The sequence below is a fragment of the Lithobates pipiens genome, unplaced genomic scaffold, assembly GCF_037356315.1.
Source record: "Lithobates pipiens isolate NorthernLeopardFrog02 unplaced genomic scaffold, aLitPip1_a1.2 Scaffold_18, whole genome shotgun sequence".
Taxonomy (NCBI): Eukaryota; Metazoa; Chordata; class Amphibia; order Anura; family Ranidae; genus Lithobates; species Lithobates pipiens.
This window is the reverse complement of record NW_027507758.1, coordinates 238999611-239022036: the sequence shown is the minus strand read 5'-3', so window position 1 is coordinate 239022036 and position 22426 is coordinate 238999611. Positions and strand designations below refer to the sequence as shown.

General features: G+C 43.8%; 1 protein-coding gene across 4 annotated transcripts in view; it reads right to left on the bottom strand.

Annotated features, from left to right (window-relative positions):
- AIG1 (androgen induced 1) overlaps positions 1-22426 on the bottom strand; it is a 469777-nt gene that overhangs the window by 60889 nt on the left and 386462 nt on the right. For 3 of the 4 annotated variants that reach the window (XM_077486709.1, XM_077486707.1, XM_077486708.1), the window contains one exon: positions 15937-16052. In XM_077486709.1, coding sequence (XP_077342835.1) covers positions 15937-16052 — 116 coding nt within the window. Of the gene's footprint in view, positions 1-15936; positions 16053-22426 lie in introns of those variants that run through there. The other variant, XR_013276693.1, reaches the window with a different exon arrangement.

The window sequence follows — 22426 nt, the reverse complement described above, 5'->3', positions numbered from 1 at the left end:
AAACGGTGTATGATGCACTGAAATATACGTTTTTAAACTTGCAGTGATGCACTGAAATATACTGCGTTAAGCGTGCAGTAAAGCACAGATATGTACTGCGTTAAACGGCATGTAACACACTGAACTATCCCTACAGTCACACTAATGTAAAGATACATGTTGGTCACACTACACTCATACTGACTAAACTATCCCTACATTTACACTAATGTAAAGATGATGGTGGTCGCACTACACTCACACCAATGTAAATATGAATGGTCACACTACACTCATACTGAACTATCCCTATATTCACACTAAACTGATATTCTACACTGACAATGGAATCAGAATAGCACACTATAGCATACTAATGCCGGGTACACACAATCGGAATTATGCTCTGAAAAAGTTCTGATCGTTTTCCCGACGGAATTCCGCTCAAGCTGTCTTGCCTACACACAGTCACACCAAATTCTGACAGCCAAGAACGCGGTTACGTACACCACGTACAACGGGACTATAAAAGGGAAGTTCAATAGCCAGTGCGCCACCCTTTGGGCTCCTTCTGCTAATCTCGTGTTTATCTCATGTTAGTAGAAGTTTGATGAGAGGCGATTCACGCTTTTCAGCTTTCGTGCTTTTCAGATCATTGCTGCTCTTCAGTTTGTGCTTGTGGGTTTGTATCTGGTTTTCAGTGCATGCAGTCAGTTTGCATTAGTTTGTCAGTGCGTGCTATTTATAGTAATACTGTATTTGATTCTCAGTGCGTTCTTGTCCGCTCGTTTCTGATTTTCAGCTCGTTCTTTCAGGTCTTGCTGTTTTTCAGTGCTGTTTAGTTTGTTCTGACCAGCCAACCGTTTTGAAGCCATGTTGTGGGAATGTGCTCATCGTAGAGTTTGTGCTGTGCAGGGGCTTGGTGTTGGGCTTCTAGCACATCATCACATGCCTGGAGAAGGGGTCCTGAGTGGCTCAGAAAAGTTGAACTATCCTTGTGTTGTGATCATGCAATAAATCACCTGTTTGGACGCTATCTATGTCGTTCCATGGTGTGCTGGCAAATATCTTCACTGGGCTTCTAGCTTTGACACAAGCCCAGTCCATGAACAGGGCAAAGAGGAGTTCATGGACGAAGAATTGGTTGCTCCAGTTTAACCAATTCTCGCACATGCCTTTGCTTCGTGAGATCTGGGAGAATAATCCTGATGATTTCAGGAATTATCTCAGGATGGACCCCATTTTTCACTGTCTGTTGGCTTTGCTGACCCCTTATATCAGCAGGCAGGATACCTGTATGCGGCAAGCAGGACCTCAAGTTCTCAATAGGCATCTATCTCCCCCCAGCCACTGGGGATCATTACCCCAGAGACCTGTCCTGCCATCATTCAGGTCCTGCAGAAGGACTATATGAAGGTAAGTTTTATCCTTTCACATCACATTATATGTATTTAATGTTTGCTAATGTATTGTATTTATTTCATCATTTTCTAATTACCATTATTGCAATATGCTGTGAATATCCCCTTTATCCTCATGCATGTTGGATTTTTTTAATGCTCCTTTTTTGTCCTTCATGCATATTTGCCTTCACTAACCTCCCCAGCATGCTCTCCGGGGCTCCTATACACCTATAGCCTAGTCACATAACAATGTATATTGTCAGTTCCATTGTAGTGCTTACTCTAAACACCCCCTAAAATGTGTACAAATGTTATTCTTGTCCTTAAATTCATGCATAGTGCCAGAGGCTTTTCATTTTTTTTGGTGCCCAAAATAATTTGGAACCCTCCCTCCCCCCCAACCGCTAAGTCAGCTAATACCAATCCTCCATTTGCTGTCTTTGCCAAACCCATACACACTATACCTACTACCTCTTGTTGTCATATTTATGGATGAATTCACCAAAGCATGTCGTGCAAGGGCCTGCCTGAATACTTTCAAATGGTATTGTTTAAAGTTTTGTTCTCTTATTATCTTGATAGGTAATTGCAGAATCTAAAAATGAGCTTCCATTTTTTTAATTTTTTGTTTTATTTTGCCACTTCTTACCTATCCAGTGGGCTGCCAATAGTGTAATTAAGGAGAGGCTGGCCAAAGTAACACACATTACTTAGTGGAGAGGGTTGCTTGTCCAAAACATACCCCGCTACCCCCCTAAAATATTTCCAAGGGGCCATCGGGGGGGGGGGGGAGGAATCTGATAAGTGGGACTTATATTTTAGCCATTAAATATTCTTTACAATAAATGTTTTACTGATGTTGGCCAAGAATGTTTGTGTCTAATCCACTTGCAATGTTTATGTGCAAAATTACTAATTAGATTTTTCTTGTTTGACTCCGTTTCCTTCAACGCCACAGCAATGGCAGACTGTGGCTTCCCAATTTGCCCAGTGGTGGGATTTTCCTAACTGTGGAGGGGCAATCGATGGGAAGCACGTCCACATCGTCCCACCACCCCATTCGGGGTCATACTATTTTAACTAAATAAAACCAGGGTGTATTTCAAAGACGGCCTATACTACACCACTCAGCGCCAGATTCAGTAAACCAGAAATCCAAAAAAAGATTATATAACACAAAATTGCGACCCGTCGGGTTATTACAAAATAACAAACAGGTCAGTATAATAGCAGCCATTTTAAAAGTAAAGCAGTTAAATAACAAGTAATACAAAAATTAGTCAATGCGATTCCTGAAAATTTCCATACTAAAACAGCGCTCTAAACAAAGTCCAAGATATAACCATAAAAAGTTAAAAAGAGTCCTTAATGTGCAGGAAAGATGACAGTAGTGATTTAATTAATGTTGCAAGGTGATAACGGTGGTTGTTTCAAAGTGCTGATAGTGTCACATCCACCAGATATTGGCAGGATTTCACAGCGTGTAGCGTGTCCCCCTTAGGGGGTAAAACTCACCAGACAAAGTTGAAAAAAGAGCCTTTAAGGAGGTATTCCCTCTCTAGGTATACCAAATTTCATACATCATCCACTAGGGTCCAGCTTTCAATAGTGCTCCACAAATGTCATAAAACAAAGAATAATTTGCACATATCGTAATTCTGTTTTATTTTAAAATTAATTGCACAAGCTAATAGGTAACCCCATATAATCATCTGCGTACATTATTAAAATTGAAAAACAGCATTAAAAGATGTGTGTTCACCGCGTCTCCTAACGCCAGGATCATCCGCATGTGTCCCACTGCAGACACTATGAGTGACTTCCTGGATCTGGTTAGCGGTGGAACGCAATCGTCACTTCCGGGAATGTCGTGTAGGCCACGCCTGACGCGTTTCGTCACTTCCGACTTCAACAGAGGGCGTGCTATTACTATTTTATACTATTTTTATACTATTTTAACTATAAGGGGTTTCATAGTATCATGTTGATGGCGGTGGTGTCGGCAACATACGAGTTTCTGTATGTGGACGTGGAGAGGAATGGCCGGATGTTGGATGGAGGAGTATTTACCCAGACCGAGTTCTACTGATGTCTTGAGAGTGGGGGATTGCCACCCCCGGAAGAACGTCGAAGGACTGCCATTTGTCTTTGTCGCAGATGAGGCATTTGGTTTGGTTGACCATGTCATGAGGCCATTCCCCCAGAGGACCCTCACCCCGGAGAAGAGGGTTTTTAATTACTGGCTGGACAGAGCCAGAAGAGTCGTGGAGAACGCATTTGGGATCCTGGCCAGCTGGTTGGAGTACAAACTTAATCAAGTTGTGTTATCTTGCTGCATCCTGCACAATTTTTTAAAACAAAATTATCCGAATTATGTTGCCTCAGTTGGGCCTGAGGCTGGACTCCAGGAAACAATGATGGCCCTTGAAGCGGCCCATCCTGGCTTGCCCCCCCAAAGTGCCCGTGAAGTTTGTCAAAATTATTTGGACTATATTTTGGGTAGGGGGCCATTGCTTTGCCAGCACATATGGAGTCTTTTTTTTTCCATAAAGATTTTATTATATTTGTAAAAACACATATAACAGTTTCCATTGTTGAACAAAGTGAGTTAGTCAATAAGCAGGGTATACATGCTGTTGATACGCAGGATACATCCTATGAACAGTAAATTCAATGCATGAACCGGCAAAACATTCATAAGAACATAGATCATAGCGCGTGGGAGGAGGTTCTTTAGTCAACCCCCCCCCCCCCCAGGCCGCGAGACCCAGCCCTCGAGAGGAAGGATTCAATCGGATGGTACCGGTTCTAATAGCTTGCAAAGAGTATCCTCCAGAGCAAGTGGGCAGAGCCTTAAAAAAGGCCTGCATCATGTGGGTAATCGTTGGGCAGGCCGCCCCAACCCCCGAGCAACCCCACCGCCAAGGTCCACAAGCAGGGCACTATCACTACCACACCAACCGCCGGTATTGTCCAGTGTTTGTAAAGTGAATCCAGCATGCCCAGGTGAATGAAAATGTGTGCATTCTGTCTTGCGAAGTGTGAATTAGTTCTTCCATATCTCTAATAGTGGAGACCTTCCTAAGCCATTCTCCAATTGTGGGTGTGTGTGTCGAGTGCCAATGGATAGGGATACAAAGTCTGGCCGCATTTACCATGTGCATAGCCAGGGATTTGTAGTATGTCTTGTTTGGCAGAGAAGTGTGGTGTAGGAAATACTGTTCAGGAGTATAGACTAAGGTGTATGTTGTAACTTGGGAGATGAGCTTGATCATTTCCTTCCAGAAGGGTTGTATTTTTTCACATGCCCACCAAATGTGGAGCATGGTGCCTTCACTCTCACTACATCTCCAACAGGTGTTGGGGACGGAGGGAGAGAATTTATGGAGACGCTCCGGGGTTCGGTACCATCTAGTGGCAATCTTATAAGCTTTCTCCTGAATGGCTACTTTTAAGGAGCATTTATGGTCGTATTCATAAATTGTTTCCCATTGATCCACCAAAAGGGGAGAGCCGAGGTCTCTATTCCAGGCTAGTTGCAAGGGGGTCGGGACCGAGGTCGAGTTCGATGTGAGGAGTGCGTATATGGTAGATATTAGGTGCCTCTGTGTCATTTTATGATGGCAAAGGGATTCAAACCGTGTGAGTCGCCTGGTCCAGCAGGACTGGTCAGCTTGGGACGTTAAGAAGTGGCGAATTTGTCTAAAGAACCAATGAGGGAACGAGGCTGTTTTAGAGGTAGATACCAGGGCTTCAAAAGAGAGGGGAAGTGGAGAGCCAAAACATCTCTGTGGGGCCATTCTCGGAGTAGGAAGGAGCGGGCCTCGCCCGGGGGAAAGGCCGGATTGCCCCTTAAGTGGGTCAGCGGCCCCGGCTCCGAAGTGGCCAAGCCAGACTTCATTGCCCGCCCAAAGGCCAAAAGGGAGGGGTAAATGAAAGGGTGTGAGTGGGTCTCTTGTGGCCAATGCTTCGGGGGTAGCCAGGGGAGTAAATGTAGTGGGCTCGTGAAGCCGAGTTCTCCAAGGCAACCCAGGTTTTCCCGGGGGCGTGGATGCTCCAATCTACCAGCCTTGTTAAGTGACTTGCTAGGTAGTAGTTGTGGAGATCTGGGAGGCCAATTCCCCCATTTCTTTTGCGCAGTGTGAGCCTAGAATATTTTATACGGGGGGGTTGAGTTCCTCCATATGAACACCGAACATGCCTTGCGGTAGGTTGAGAAGAAAGCTGGGGGAAGGTGTATGGGGATGGTTTGCATTAAGTAGAGTAGTCTTGGTAAAATGATCATCTTAATTAGTGCAGAGCGACCAAACCAAGAAACATTCAGTTCCATCTATTCTTGGAAGTGGGACTGAATCATGGCGAGAGCCACCTGGAAGTTGGACACGTAAAGGTCCGTAAGTTTGGAGGTGATCCTAATCCCTAGATACGTAATGGCTTCCTCCTCCCATCTAAAGGGGAAGGCTGTCCGGCAATGGGCTATTTCTGGGGCGGGCAGGGTAACGTTCAGGGCTTTGGATTTAGTGTAATTAATCTTCAGATTAGATAGGGTATTGAAGTGTTCTAGCTCCTTCAATAAGTTGGGCAGTGTAGTACGAGGCGATTGCAGAGCCAACAGCACGTCATCTGCAAACGCAGCAACTTTAAACTCTCTGCCACGCACTGTGAGTCCCTCGATATCAGGGTTCGTTCTAACGCTATTAAGTAGGGGCTCTAGGGTCATGATGTATATTGGGGGGACAAGGGGCACCCCTGGTGCGTGCCATTGCTGATAGAGAAGGCATTCGACAGGTGGCCGTTGTCTCTCACCCTTGCCGAAGGGTTGGAGTATAAGGACATCACAAAAGCAAGCATGCGGGGAGCCAGACCAATAGCTGCAAGCGTCTCCCGCATGTAGTTCCAGGCCACCCTAGCGATAGAAGGAATCCTCTTGAGGAAGAGGATGAGAGCCAGTGATGGAGATTCAGGGTACGAATCGTGTTGTCCCTCGCCTCCCTTCCCGGGACAAATCCTACCTGGTCGGGGGAGATGAAGTCAGGGATCAAAGGGAGCAATCTATTTGCCAGCATGTTCGCAAAGATTTTGATGTCTACATTCAGGAGCGATATGGGCCGATAATTTGAGACTTGAAAAGGGTCTTTCCCATCTTTCAGGATAACGGCAATATGTGCCATGAGCATACCCCGTGGCAGCGTCTGGGAATCTGAGAGGGTATTCAGGGTCGCAAGTAATTTGGGGGCCAGCGAGTCCAGGAAAAGTTTATAATATTGGAGCGTAAATCCGTTTGGGCCTGGGCTCTTGCCGGATTTCATCTGTTTAATGGCTAGTTCCAACTCACCCAAGGTGAGCAGAGTTTCCATGGCTTGGGCTTTGTCATGAAAATCTCACGAAGAGATTGTCCTCCAGGTCTTCTGATGTACGATCGTCGCGGGTACGCACGATCGTACGAACGCCCTTACGTTCGTACACAGGTGCGCGTGCGCGGGCACGCGCACGGTCGCGTGCGTGCGTCCGTATTGGCGCCAAACGGCCTATTTAAACCAGCTTCTTGCCAACAGTCTTTGCTGTCTGCTCTACAGCGTTATATCTGTGAGACCTGATCCGTATTGTTTGTTCCTGTTTGACCCGGCCTGCCTGTGACCTATCTGCTATCCGCCTGCACCCGACCTCGGCTTGTTGTGACTATTCTCCTGCCTGTTCCCTTGTACTTCGTTCCTGTCTGGTATCCGATCCGGCTTGCTCTGACCATCCGTCTGCTAAAGGGTAACCTGCTTATACTGAACTGTGTCATCTGCTACAAGTGATCTGTTAGTATTGAACTGTTCATCTGCTATAAGTGCTTGTTCATATTGAACTACCTATCTGCTGCAAGTCACCTGCTTATACTGAACTGTGTCATCTGCTACAAGTGATCTGTTAGTATTGAACTGTTCATCTGCTATAAGTGCCTGTTCATATTGAACTACCTATCTGCTGCAAGTCACCTGCTTATACTGAACTGTGTCATCTGCTACAAGTGATCTGTTAGTATTGAACTGTTCATCTGCTATAAGTGCCTGCTCATATAGAACTGCCTATCTGCTGCAAGTCACCTGCTTATACTGAACCGTGTCATCTGCTATAAGTAACCTGCTAGTATTGCACTGTCCATCTGCTCCTAGTGCCTGCTTATATTGACTGTTTATCTGCTGCAAGCACTTGTGTATATTACACTGTTCACCTGCTACAAGTGGCCTGCTTTCCTGCACTGCTTATTGCCAAGTTACCTGCTCCTTGAACTGTGTGTCTGCTATAAACTACCTGCTGATCCCTTCACTGTGATTACCTGCTCCACTGAACCTTGCCTACCCATCCTACCCACCTGTTGATCCTGCCAGGCACCTGTACCCCTCCTTACTCCTGTGTTCCCTGTTACATTGCCAGGAAACCGGTAGTGGGAGTCGTAAGGGAGGCCTCTCTCCGCAATCCGGGCTCGCTACTAGAAGGTACGTGACAGGCTTGTTGGGGGGATATCGGTATCAGAGAATTGCGTGAGAGGTATTGCCTGATGAGCTCTAGCTGAGTGTTTGACGAGGGTGGTCCGGGACGGTTCCTAGATATATTATATAGGTTGGAGTAAAAAGCTTCAAATTCCTTAGCCATATCTTCGTTCTTGTTCAAGAGTGATCCACGAGCATTTCTCAAGTGGTGGATAGTAGACGAGGATTTAGAGGCTTGGACCGTATGGGCCAGGGGGCGGCCACTCTTGTTTCCATGCTCGTAGAAAACTCTTTGCCACAATACATAGCGGCACCTAGTTCGTTTGTTCAGTTCCGCTTCTGGATTGGTAGCGTGGACCGCCGTGCGATAAATATGATTAGAAAGTTTGGGCACCGCCTCTGTGCAAAAATGTGTTTCTTGGAGGAAAATGAAGTGTGCTTTATGTTTGGTTAGGGAGGTTAGGATTTGTAGGATTTGCGATCTCTTTTCCGGAACGTTAAGGCCCTTCACATTCAAAGAGACACATTTCAGCTCAATAGGTGAGATGAGGTCAGCTTTTTGTGGCATGACAGCTCTGGGCTGAGGAGGACCCGGCGGCGGAAAGTTGGTGAGGAGTCTGAAGGGCCTGGAGGGGGGCCCAGCAGGGGGGGGGGGAGCGAGCCCCGCCTGAGCGACCAAAGGGAGGGGGGCTGAGCAGGGCAAACCCCGGGGAGGAGGAAAAGAATAAGCAGTTGGAAATAGGGGGACAGGAGGAGACAGGGGAGTCGGGACCTGGGGAATTTACCAGAGGTGGAGATAGAGATACTATACCACCTACATAAGAATAGGCTGGAGTGTCAGCAGGGATCCAGTGGGAGCCTGCTGTGTGGGAACGAGAGAAAGGACGGAAGGACCACAGGTGGTTCTGCGGCCCAGGGACTGCAGGGGTGAAACCATGCTGAAGGTGAGTGTGTGTAGCATTAGGGAGCCAATATACAAAATTAATGCAACAATAGAACAAAAGAGCGAACCGCAACATGAGTGGTAACATTCAACAAACGCTAACTTATATAACGTTCAGAGAGGCAAGGAGGGTCATCCTTTATCTTGTGGGTCCCCTCCTGTCCACTCTATACAGGCCATAAACCTCCATGTCTGCATCATCTAACTGGTCATACATTCACAACAGTCTAGGTGAGATAAGAGTTGGTGTGTCACCCCCACTATGTCCTTTTCAGGGGGGATAAGGGTGGGGGGGTAGATGAGGGAAGGATAAGGGGGAAGGAAGGGTAAGGGGGAGGTAGGGTGCGAGGGGAGGAAGGGTGCGGGGGGGAGGAGGAGGGAGAGGGGAGGGGGGAAATCACTCTAAAGTGAGTAGAAGGGGAGAGTCCTAGTAATAGGGCCAGAACCCAAAGTCCTATGTCCTCAACCTGCCTGGGTGTCTCAGCGGGAGGCACTAAGCTAGGCCTACCCTAACCCATTCATCGCCCATTCCATACCGCCCTCTCTCGGACAAGTGGGACCCGCACAGCAGAAAATTTGAATTATCTGGAGCGAAGGTGCCCCACACGCATCCCCCGGAGGCATGAGCAACTGAGAGGCCAGGTCTTCTGCCAAGGAAGGTGCGTGCATAGCCCCAGGGCACAACCACAAACAAAAAAATCTAAAAATCTAAATCAAAAACAAAAGTAAAAGCGGGTCAGAGGCGCACACTCGACCTAAGGTGCACAAACTAAATAGACCCAAAAGAGCAGTCAATATACAGTAAAACCTCATCCGGGGTGATCAGAGCATAGTCGAGGCAACAGTAGCCTATGGTCGGGCCTCTGCGTCAGTCCGGAAGGCATCCGTCCCCAGTTCCAGTGGGGCATGAGGGTAGTCCAGATTGGCTATTTAAAGGTGAGGTGTCTCCTCCCTCAGCAAAGTGACACCTTCTGAGTAGCTGATGCGTAGAGGGAGGGCAGGGTGGGCACCACTCAATGGGTGGAAGGGAACCGTGATAAACCGTGTCCGGGGAGCAGAGGTAACGCTCAAGTGCAGAAGAACATGTCCAGGCGGTATAGAGAGTTTGCGGCACCGACAAATGTGAAGAAGTCCGGATAGAGGTCATCAGCTGCTGTTGATGCAGGAGATACATCCCCCGGGTCCTCCTGGCAGGAGAAAAAGAGAAAAATAAAAAGGGGGGATGGGGAAAGCGGGAAGGGGGATGGAGGAAGGAAGGGAAGGGGGGAGAGGGAGAAAAGAGGAAGTCAGCAAAAAGAGATCGTGGGTAATGGGCCGTGTGAGGGTGGAGGAGTAAAGGTTCTTGTGTCAGATGGTGAGGGCATTGCAGCATGGAGTAAAGAAGAAGCGAGGGCATCAGGCATCCAAGTGATCCCTCCTGGCCAACGGTGATGATGGAGAGCCATGGTTCTGTTGGTAAAGGTCCCGGCGTGATGAGCGGTTACCTGGGGATAGTGGCCCGTCCCGATGTCTTCTGGATGTCTGTCGCTGAGTCTTTGGCGAGAGGTTAACGGACACAGGCAACCAGGGTACAGCCGGGTAGAAGAACGAGTACCATTCTGGAAGCTCAACGCGGGGGAGGTTGAGTTGGTCACAAAAGGCTTGTAGGTCTTCCGGCGTTCGGAGCAAGGCCATGCGCCCCCTCGTGGACCCCGACAGTCCGAGCGGGAACCTCCAACTATATTGTATGTTGCGCACCCGTAGAGCTTCCAGCAGGGGGTGCACAGTTTTTCTGTTTTGCAGGGTTATCTGTGATAAGTCCTGAAACAATTTAATTTCGGCTCCATCATGAATTATACGGCCTTTCTCCTGTGCTTTTTTGAGTATTTCCTCTTTCAGGGGGAAATTTCCGATGCAGCATACTACATCCCTGGACGGTTCATTATCCCTGGGCTGGGGACATAACATCCGGTGTATCCTCTCCATTTCTATCGGGGAGTCAGCAGTGCAGTCAATTGAAGAGTTAAAAATGTTATTCACAGTTTGCTGAAGAAGCCCTGGGTCAATGTGTTCAGGCATGCCTCGAACCCTGATGTTATGTCGGCGGCCGTGGTTGTCCAGGTCCTCGACCTGCCTGTGAAGCTCCAGGAGATGGGTGAGCTGGGCATGTCCCTTGAACCTGACGGATGGCCGCAGCATGGGACTTTGAGGTCTCCTTCACCTTACTAAAGCGGTGTGCCACTGCCTGGATGTCCGAGCGAAGATAAGCCACAGCCGCCATAATAGTAGATTATTATTATTTTTTTTTTTTTTACATAAACAGCCATGTTTCAAAACACCCCTGTAAAAGCCAAATTTTGAAGATGCACACAAATTGGGAGTCAAACTGGGGATTTGCATCCTAATCCCCCACGCATAATGTCAACATGTGCCATCTCCCATCATGGGGGATCAATGGATGTGTTTTGGGGGTGCAACCACTTCCTCTCTCCTACTTGAGTTACGAGGAAGGGGTTGCAGCCACAAAACGCGTACATCGATATCCCCTGATGGCAGATAGCACATGTTGACACACTGTGGACATCTTCAAAATCTGGCTTTTATAACATTTTTCAAAAATTTAAAAAGGTACAAAAAAATTGTGCCAGTTTTTTGTGAAATTAGATTCTTCCAAGGACATCAATCACGTTCTTACATTTTTGTTCAATCTCCAGAATTTTTGGTTTTATCAAGTCTAAATCCAGACTACACCACATTATGTCCTGGATTAGCCTTTAGGCACTGTCACTGGTGAAATGAAGAGATTGTTCTTCCACAACCTGTACATCACCTAAAAATAAAAATACACACCATGTATTATAAATATGCAGGCATACATCTCTTTACCTGAATCTGTGGTGTCAGACACTCACCTGTTGTGGTGTTAATCTCAACCACCTCTCCTTCCTCCACATCCTGAGATTATGGTGACCTCCGTTCCCCTTTTTCAGGAGGTGGGAGGGGGGGGTGTCCCTGGAGACCTCAAATTTCCCCATTCTTTGCTCCCCTATGAGAATGAAACACAAGGTAAATTAGCACACAGATATTTGAGGCAACAAATATGAATGTGAAATATTGCTTGGAAGTGGGGTACAATTGTTTCGACAGAGTTCCGAGCTAAAGACATTATTTATTCTCTTACTTAAGCTGAATACTTACCTTTTTTGGACAAGTTTCACACCTGGAGACACCCCAAGTATCCACTGGAGTACCTGTATGGGACACCCTAAAAAGTTTGTTCTTGTGTCCCACAATAGTGCACCTAGTCCAGATGTGTAAACAGCTGCTAAGTGTCCTCTCCTTACATTACACTGAATCGAGTTACCTATTCCTTTGAGGTTCAATCACATCTAGACAACAAATGTCCTAAACTTCTTTGAAAATAAAAATTAGCATTACCAAATGTATTTAATCCTATATCTGGGAAAAACATTGTATTTATTTGGCAAACAATGTTTACTACAACTGATTACTGTGCCCATGAACATGAAAGTAGCCATTATAAAATGTCCAACAGTAAAGAAAAGCACATGGCGCAGTATGCAAGTAAATAATAATAGAAACACACGACAACAAATACTTACTTTTTCGAAGAACTTTCTTGATTCTTCTGTATTGATACTGCTCCCTTAATTTGAGGTCCGACCAGCATTTCTGCAATTGATCCTTGGATCGTCGTACCCCAAAATTCCTGTGCAGACTCTTCAGAACTTTATTCATGATCTTGGCTTTTTTCAGATTTGGGCTTGGGTATGGACCATAATTCCCGTCATAGTCGTTCCTCCTCAAGATGTCAACCATCTCCAACATCTCTACAAAGGACATATTTGTGGCCTTAAATCTCCTCCTGGATCGTGATGTTTCTGGCTCTGGGCTTTACTCCTCCTTGCTACTGCTATTATGCACCTGCTGTGTATCCGCCATGTTCCTCTTCCACTGCGACGAAAAAGACAGGGAGGGAAATATTCTAGAAATAACGTCAGGGGCGGGCGATGCGGGCGGAGTTTCACTCCTGCTCAGTGTATATAAAGCTAACACGTTTGTGTCGTCACTACGTTCTGTGTACGGAGGAAGGAGGAACAGAAGCAACACACGTTATAATGAAGGTAAGATTTTAACTTGGGACAGTATCGGCCTATACTGAAACTAGATTGAGGACTATATTGGGATAATATTAGCCTGAGATGAGTGTTTTTGTTTTTTGTTTGGTCTTTCAGAGAAAATGTATCCATTTAAAGATCAAGAATTCCTAGGCGAATTCCTTCATAAATATCAAGATATGAGAAATCTATGGGAGGTGAAAAACCCGTTATATCACAATAAAGCAGCTAGGAAGGCATCGCTGGAAAAACTGCTTGAATTTGTAAAGACTCGAGCCCCCAATGCAGACATGAGGGCTCTGGAAACGAAAATTGGTAGCTTGAGAAGCACATATAAGAAGGAGTATCAGAAGGTCCAGAGGTCCCTGAGGTCAGGAGCAGCAGCAGATGATGTCTATGTACCCAGTCTGTGGTACTACAACAGGATGCATTTTCTGGATGACCATATGGAAGCAAGGGAATCGCTTTTGACTATTCTGGCCCCCCTTCCACCCATTTTCCCTCCGCCCTTCCCTCAACCCCAGCTGAGGCTTCCGAGGACCAACCTGGGCCTTCCATCCAGGATGAAATTGGGGAGCCCAGATGGAGCAAGGTATAATATCTTTTGTGGGAAAATTATTGTTGGTAACTAGATGTTAGTATTGATAAAAAATGAATGATTTAACAAAAAGTGTTTGACATATCAATAGACAGTAGGGACCAAAAAATATTGTGACAAGAATGAAAAAGGCTGGGCTCACAATGATAGTATTTTCTATTTATTAACCTTTAGTTTGCAACAGTCATGAGCTGAAAATTGTGTGTCATTGATGAACCAAAAACTAAAACGATGTCCCTTCTTCATACACAGGAAGAACTCAGCCAGGACGAGGCTCTGGAATGAGGCACACAGGATGAGGCGGAGGTAAGTGTCAGCCAGGAGGTGGCGGGGCCCAGTCACACCCTATCCCAGGTCCCTTCCCTCCACCTTCCACCCAAAAGGCCCAGGAAGGGGAGTAAAATGGAGTAGGCAGCACTGGCCCTCATTAAGAAGGCTAATGCGGCCCTGAAATCCCCCCTCGATGCTGTAGAGGCCTTATGGCATCTACATAGCCTCTAATTTACAAAAAATGGAGGAGGGCCAATGCCTCAACTGTGGAAAAATATTTTCTTGAGGCCATCCACAGGGGCTTGAGGGGCCAAATGATGGATAACGTCCACCTGTGTGCACTCCCCCATCCTCCTCCTACTCCTCCTCCTGCCCCAAGTCAACCTTCAGAGCCACAGGCTCCAGGAAAGGCTGCAGGGAAGACTGCAGAGAAGGTTGCATGGAAGAGTCAAAAGTGATTGCCTGGCTTCAGTCTGGTCTGACAGAACATGTAGCCTGTTTTAGTACCCCGGCCTGGGGACAGATATGTCATCTGCTGTTGTTCTTGTTCTCTGGGAGTCCTGGACCAGATTGACCTCCCTTCTATATGGACTTCTCAAGCTACCAAGTTTTTTAGCCACAAAGTTGATGTCTACCTTGGGGGCCAAAGGCTTTGCAAATTCAAGCAGTTTCTCCAGCGTTGCCTTCCTCTTTATTTTGTTATTATGATGGAAAATAAATTGTGATTTTTGTTTCAGAAAATACTTGCCTATGTGTTTTATTTCAAATAGCAAATAGTAAATTTTGTTGGTAAGTAGGCAGGATAATTTCATAAATACAATTTCAAAATTTGCAAGGGACACCAACACAAAGCGACCTCCTTGAGGTTTACAAATACAAGATAATAATGGTGATGTGGAAATGTGACATAAATAAAAAAAAAAAAAAAGGTAAACTTTATTATGGAGATCTGTCTTTAATTAAAATAAAGATTATTCAGGAGATCCCTAGAAATAAGAAAGAAAGAAGTTTGTGTGAATATGAGCAGCAAAACAACTTAATTCTTCGAGCATTATAAAGAAGAGAAAACACGGCATTGAAAGATTTAAACATTTGCAGCGTGAAGAATCTGCTATCTCCATTACGAACGCTAGTTTTACCAGAATGAGCAGTTATGTCTTGTACTTGATTCTGAGCATGCATCATTTTTGACGTGTCGGAATTGCATACACAAAATCGGAATTTCTGATAGAAAGTTTTTCCGTTGGGAAAATTGAGAACATGCTCTCAAATTTTTGCTGGCGGGAACTCGGCCAGCTAAATTCCGATGGAGCATACACACGGTCACATTTTCAGATGAAAAGTTCTCATCTGTCTTTTGCTGGTCAAAATTTCGATCGTGTGTACGTGGCATAACTGTCTAATAGCACTGAACAGAGCCCTATTCTATCTCTCTCGATGCCAATATATTTAAAATGGCTGCTTTTGAAAGAATACTTTTATAGAAAACACATGCATCATGGACTTCAGCATCCAAACACTAGCTCAGGTGTGCAGAGAAATACATGCAGCATGGACTCCAGCAACCAAACACCACCTTAGATGTTCAGAGAAACACATGCGTCATGGACTCAAGCAACTAAACACCAACTCAGGTGCACCACATGAGATTCTGATGTCTCTAGTTAGAAAACTCCCCCAAAAGAAGGGGCTACCAACCTTGTTGGTGCATTTATCAACCTAAGATGTGGCACTGCACCTGGGAAAGGCTGAACCCAGATGCACACAGTTGAAAGGTAGGGACTTATTGCAACATCACGTTCTTGCGGGTCTAGATCTTGAGAACAAAAAGGAGAATGGGGGAGGTTGCTCTCAGTCAGACTTTTATTGATTTTAACAGGGGGTGGATATTCGGGTGAAGCTATATCATATGTATGCTGCCATGTTGGTGTCAGGAAAGCTTCTGTAACAATGATAATTAGGATATAAAAAATAATTATATTTTCTTGTAGGAAAAATGTTTAAGAACACTTAAAGTATGAACAACCCCTGCTAGTTGGGGCAATTCTCATCCAAAATTGCAAAATGCAGATATTGGACTAAATGTAGCATTTGGAAAAAGTAATATAATTGGTTAAAATATAATGCATTTTCTAAATGTAACTCTTACCATAAAATATAAGAAATTGCGAAGCAGCTGACTGTTGCAAGGCCACAACTCCTGCTAGGATACTGGTGATGAGCTGTTCTCATTTCAATTAATATGAAAGGTAGCACTGTTGTATGCTAGAAAATAAACAGATAGTTATAAGTATTTATAGTGGAGCCACCAGTAACTGTACAGGTCTATATAAATACATTCTTGACATGTCTCAATATACAGCAGCAGTTTAATTAACAAACAGTATAAGTTCTTGATCTCCAATCCAAGTGACTGTACCACTCTAATTGTCTGCTTCAGGGCTATATTCCGGAAGGATAATGACATCCGTATGCTGCAGTCTGGAGGAAACACTTCTTCACCTCTCCCCAAGAAATTTTTCGGAATATACATAGTAACTTTGTAATAACTCACAAGCTGATCTGATCTGTGTGAAACTATATGTACACAGAACACACCAGACCTCAAGCACCATAGCACATGGGCCAGAATCCAAGTCCAGGAAGTAGGTAATGATTCTGTATGGTTCCTGAACAAAGATGGCACCAACTTTATGGGGAGAATGGAAGATAACAGTATTGTCAGGAGAATTACTGTTAATAAATACCTATAAAATGTACCTTTACATATCACTTGGCATACATTTAGCATAAAGAAAATATATCTGGCACAAGGAACGATTTAAAGTGGAATTTCACTCTTCCAACCAACATTGATTTTTTTTAATCCTCAAGCTGCTAGCTAGGTAGAAAAGTATATAATGTTTACATTTCTTCAGTTACTTCCTGGTTCCTTTCCTAGGCAAATTATGTCATACATCCCAGGAGTCTTCAGGAGGGGAGGAGAAGAGGAGGGGTTTTCTCAGCTAAGCACACTCTCCTGCATGTATGCCTGTGCTAAGGGCAATGTGTTCCAGGAAGTAAATGCTACATGAATCATTTGCCCTTATTCAAGATGGCCACAGCAACAGAAATGCTAGGGGGTTGTTTTTCAAAGCGATTTCTCAGCAAAATAAAGCATGGAGACATGGGTGGATGGGGAGTTTGCTTTGAATATTAAAAACAATAAATAGAAATAAATCGTGTTTTTGGTGTTTGGTGCTCAGATGCAGCGAAGATCCGCTTTAATCTGCAATAAGCAAATCTGTCTAAAGATAATTTTGCATTCATACAGTGCAAAAAAAAAAAAACTGCTTTGATATGGTTAGAGTGCTTTTCATAAAGCATGTCTGCTGGAACACCATAATAATAGATACATCATTTGGTAAAACAAGGTAATGGCAACTGAATTGTTCCTTATTCAAATCACATTACATTTAAGACATATTATAAGCATTGTTTTTTGCTAAGTTGTTTTTTAAACAAACAAAAGAAGTTCACGTCTTTTTTTTTTATCAGTTGTTGTTTTCCATACATATTTAATTGGTTAGCAGCAGTACTGAAAAGATAACACTTGGGAGTCACTTGTAGGAAAATATTAAAGTGAGGTTCCACGCAAAAGGGGAAGTTCTGCTTTAAGGACTCATCCCCTGCTCCTCTTGAAGAATTGGCCCTTTTGAGGAGTGGCTACTCGATTTTGACAGGTACCAGCTCCAGCAGAGGTTCTCCTTCTTCCCTCCCCCTCAGTCTTCTGGGACACGTGACAGATCCCAGAAGACTTGGGAACCATTCACAATGCTCAGTGGGTATCTGGCTATGAAGCCGCAAACTGTCACAGCCAGTTCCCCACAGTTAAGATGCCGGCACTGAGGAAAAAATACAGCAGATGAAAACAGTTGGGGTGAGCACACCACTGGATGGTGGGACAGGTGAGTGGCTGTTTTTTTAAACTTGGGAGCTACCGTTTTTTTAGCTGCTGACTTTTCATTTTGTTTCACAGGAGACTGGGCAACCGCTTTAAGGATTGCCAAAAGGCACCAACCAACATCCTATATTACAATCAAAAAGAGAAGAAGAACAAGATGGATTTTTAAGTTGCCAGCAAGAACACTCAAATAATATGAATATATTTTATTTTTCCAACATATATAAAAACATTCTTATAAAAGACAGAACCAATATAATAATGGACCTCCCTCAAATACCTGCCACAGTGTAACAGGCACCTAATACATCAAATTAACAAAAAGTTGAAAATAGAATAACAGATAAGGTGTCTTCTGTGGGTAGGTAATCTTTCTCTATCTCAACGCATTTCCTGGGAATACCCTGCTTCTTCAGGAGAGAGGGAAGCAAGGTATTAAGGTCCAACAAAGAACAAGAGGGGATGCAGCATGGTCAGAGGTGTGTATTATCCCCCTGGGGGCAGGTGTCGGCATCAGGGCAAAGTGGCAAAACTCATTATCTTAATAATACTTGGGGGTCTGTTTATAAAGTTTCCACACAAGATTTACACAAATTTCAACCAGGAATCACACATTTTGCCAATTTAATCTAATTAGAAAATATGTGAATCTTGGGTAAAAGTTAAATGAATGTTATGTGAAAATATTTATAAATAGACTCATGCACTTTAAAAATATTCTAACTGTGGAAAATACCTCACACTCCTGACAAATAGCATACTCCTCAGTGCATTCTGCAAACTACTTAATGATCATCTTTTAGCTCAATGTAAATAAAAATCATCAATGATTTTACATTATATTTATCTGGTGTGCACGTTTAAAGTTCCATTTACTTTTAAGGTTACTTTGCAAAAGAAGAACATTTTGAAAATAAATGGCATGATCCCCTCACTTATGCATATTCAACTTCAGTTGGTATGGCAAATTATTAGATAAAGTATAGCAGGTGCCCCTTAGCTTACCCATCTCTGGGAAAGAATAATCAGGTTTGGAAATATCACTGGATGACAGCGTCCAAATCATTTATAACTTCAAAGTAATATCTTTTTCTTGAGTACAGGCAGTCCCTGGGTTACCAACAGAATAGGGACTGTAGGTTTGTTCTCCTGTTGTATTTTGTGTGTAAGTCAGAACAGTGCATTTTTAAGTGTAACTTCAGCCTGTGCAGGGATGTTCCCGGGCGCTTCTGGGCATGCAGTTATGTTATCTGAGGCTCTTCTGGCCATGCAGTACATGTAGTACTGCAGTGTGGGATGTGTCCAGCACTGCAAGATAGCTGCTCGGACGTATCCAGGACCAGCGTGAAGCACAAGCGGCCAGCATTGAGGTCTGTTCATAAGTTCGTAAGTAGGTCTGTTCGTAAGTAGGAGTCGTTCATAACTTGTGTGTTCGTAACTCGGGGATGGCCTGTATAGATAAAAAGGCATTGATGTACATACTGGGGCTGACTTATGCAAAACTGGCTGTTCACTTTGCAAGGAAATTCATACTTTGCAAAGGAAATTTCCCTTAGCTTAGTAAATGAGATAAGGCTCTGACTGACGTCTATCATACAGTCATCTGCAAACAAAAAATTTTTTTTTTAGATTTCCTTGCACATGATTGGATATTCTTTGCAAAGTGAAGTTTTACCACATTCACAAAGCTAAGAGAAAATTTCTTTGCAAGGTAAAACTTTTCTTGCCTTTATTAAAACAACCCCTATGTCTCAATTTTATAGAGTGCCTATTACATATAAATTAAATCTGAGGTTGATTTACTAAAACTGGAGAATGCTAAATCTGATGCAGTCATGCATGGCAGCCAATTAGCTTCTAATTTCAGCTTGTTCAGTTAAGCTTTGACAAAAACTCTGGAAGCTGATTGGTTTGTATGCACCAGATTTTGCACTCCCGAGTTTTACTAAATCAACCCCATTGCCTTGTAGCGTTTCTACTTTGATGTTAAGACCCCTTTCACACTGCCAGTGTTTTTCAGCACTACAGCGCTAAAAATAGTGCCTGTATAGAGCCTGAAAAAAGTGGCTCCTTTCACTCCAGTGTGAAAGTCTGAGGGCTTTCACACTGGAGCCGTGTGCTGGCAGGGTGTCATAAAAAGTCCTGCCAGCAGCTTCTTTGGAGTGGTGAAGGAGCAGTGAACCCACCGCTCCTCCACTGCTGCTCCCCACTGAAATCAATGGGGCAGCGGTGCGATACCGTGGCATTTTGCGGGTGGATTTAATCCCTTTTTGGCCGCTAGCGGGGGGTTAAAACCACCTACTAGAGGCCGAATAGCGCCGCTAAACCACGGCAAAGCAGCACTAAAAATAGCGCCGCTTTACCGCCGACAGCCTAGGTGGCATAGTGTGAAAGCCGTCTAAAATTTGTACTTGTGTACAAAAAATAGTTTTTATCACTGAATGATTTGTAACTATTAACCTTCTACAACTTGTGAAGTTAGATCTAAATCCATTGCGTTGTATATGGTGGCTTTACATAGTATATGTATTCAATTCACAGCAGACACTTATTGCCTACAGTATATGCACTCAGTATCTGTGCAGCATGTATTTGACAGAATTGGTCTATTTTGGAACCATGCGGGACTCTGTGGTCAGTTATCCAAAGATAATATATAGATGAGCAAACCTTCTGCTCCCACTGGCTCCAGCCACTGTTATGTCTATAGGGAACAGAGCTTGAGATGAATATGAATAAAGGAAGAGGCTTTAGTGTGTCTGCTTCCTGCCAAAAGACTTTTGTCATGAGGATAAGGAGGATCAAATGCCAATATGCTCCTCACTGAGCCGAATAACTACAGCTCTGCTGTGCATGTTTAAAAAAAATATGATGTCGAGTAAAAGAAAAAGATCAGTTATAAAGCTATATGTGTAACAATTTTTATATCTATACTTCACAATATTTATTTCAAAAAGGGGAAAAAGTCAAAGAACCTCTTTTATTGTAATAAAATATATATTGTATTAGATAATCCACATTGCATGCAGGGCTGTATTTAGACCTTGTGCTTTCCTAGGCACACATTAATAATAGCATTCTTTTGTGCAAGCTCATCTGCTTACATCATGTCATTATTTTTGTAAATCGAATGCTAGACCGCACTATTTAAAGTGTATTCCAGTCAAATTATAACCAGGGCTAAATCTACTCTCACCCCCATTCTAAGAATATTTTATCTACCCTGTAAAAGAAGATATTTGTATATTTACATAGTCTGAACCCGCTCTGGACACGTGACCAGCTCCCAGCGCCGGCTTCAGTGTAGAGGAGGGACAGCCAACAACCGATACCCCATAGCAATCCTATGGGTGATGTCATCGCATAGGTTCTGCAGCTGTTTTCACTGCCTTTCCTATTTGCTGAAGCTTGTGCTGGGACACGATCATGTGACTGGAGTAGCTTCAGAATAGATAGGTTTGGACAGCTTTCATTTTACATGGTAGATATAAAAGTTATAGAATGGTGGTGGGGTAGATTTGGCCTTAGTTAGAATTTGACAGGAATTCCACTTTAACTTCTCGTCTGGCCTATAGGAAGATGACGGCTGCGTGGGACTCCCATTGATCTGGGTGGATGTCATATGACATCCTCCCGGATCACACCTCGCACACCAATCTGTCACCAGGCACAGCCGATGACTGATCACTGTACTGGTACCATGTGACTGCTTTAACCAATCACATGACCGTTGTACGCAATGGATGTCTTGAAAACAAGCCATCTATTGTTTACAATTGTCTGTTTAGCTGTGATTGGTCACAGTTTTCACATGGTACAGACTGGCCCAATCACAGCCCATCTCTGCCATGTGATCAGCTGTGGCCAATCACAGCTAATCACAACAAAACAAACTGTATGCATTGATTTCATTCAGTAAAATGCTTGCTTATTACAAAGAAATGCATTGCTATAAGCAAACAAATATGTAAAAAAATACTGATCAGTTCCCCAGAGTAGTACAATGTTACTATGGTAACATGCTCTGGTCAAAGTGTGTTAAAAACACAATCATAAAAAAAATAAACAAAATATAATAAAAGAAAAAAAATACATACTGTCACCAGTCAGTGTCCCTGATCACTGCCACAGGTTATACTGTATGATGACTCTGTACTGAACTGGTAACATGTAAAGAAAAATATATTTTCCAAAATATTATGACAAAAAAAAACACTTCCAAAAGCTTTCCATGCTTCTTACTAAATACATTGGACTGTCTACATGCCAAAAAGGGGAAAATTTGGGGGATGTCTGTACTGTCCTGAAATTTTTGGGCCTCAAGAAATTAGGTAGGCCCTCAGTACATCAGGATTCATCAATTTTTAGATATACAGTTGTGCTCATAAGTTTACACACCCTGGCAGACTTTATGATTTCTTGCCCATTTTTCAGAGAATATGAATAACACAAAAAAATATATAATTTACTCATGGTTAGTGTTTGGCTGAAGCCATTTATTATCAATCTTACTATTTACTCTTTTTAAATCATAATGACAACAGAAACTACCCAAATGACCCTGATCAAAAGTTTACATACCTTGTTAATTTTGGCCTGATAACATGCACACAAGTTGACACAAAGGGGTTTGAATGGCTATTATAGGTAACCATCCTCACCTGCGATCTGTTGGCTTGTAATTAGTGTGTGTGTG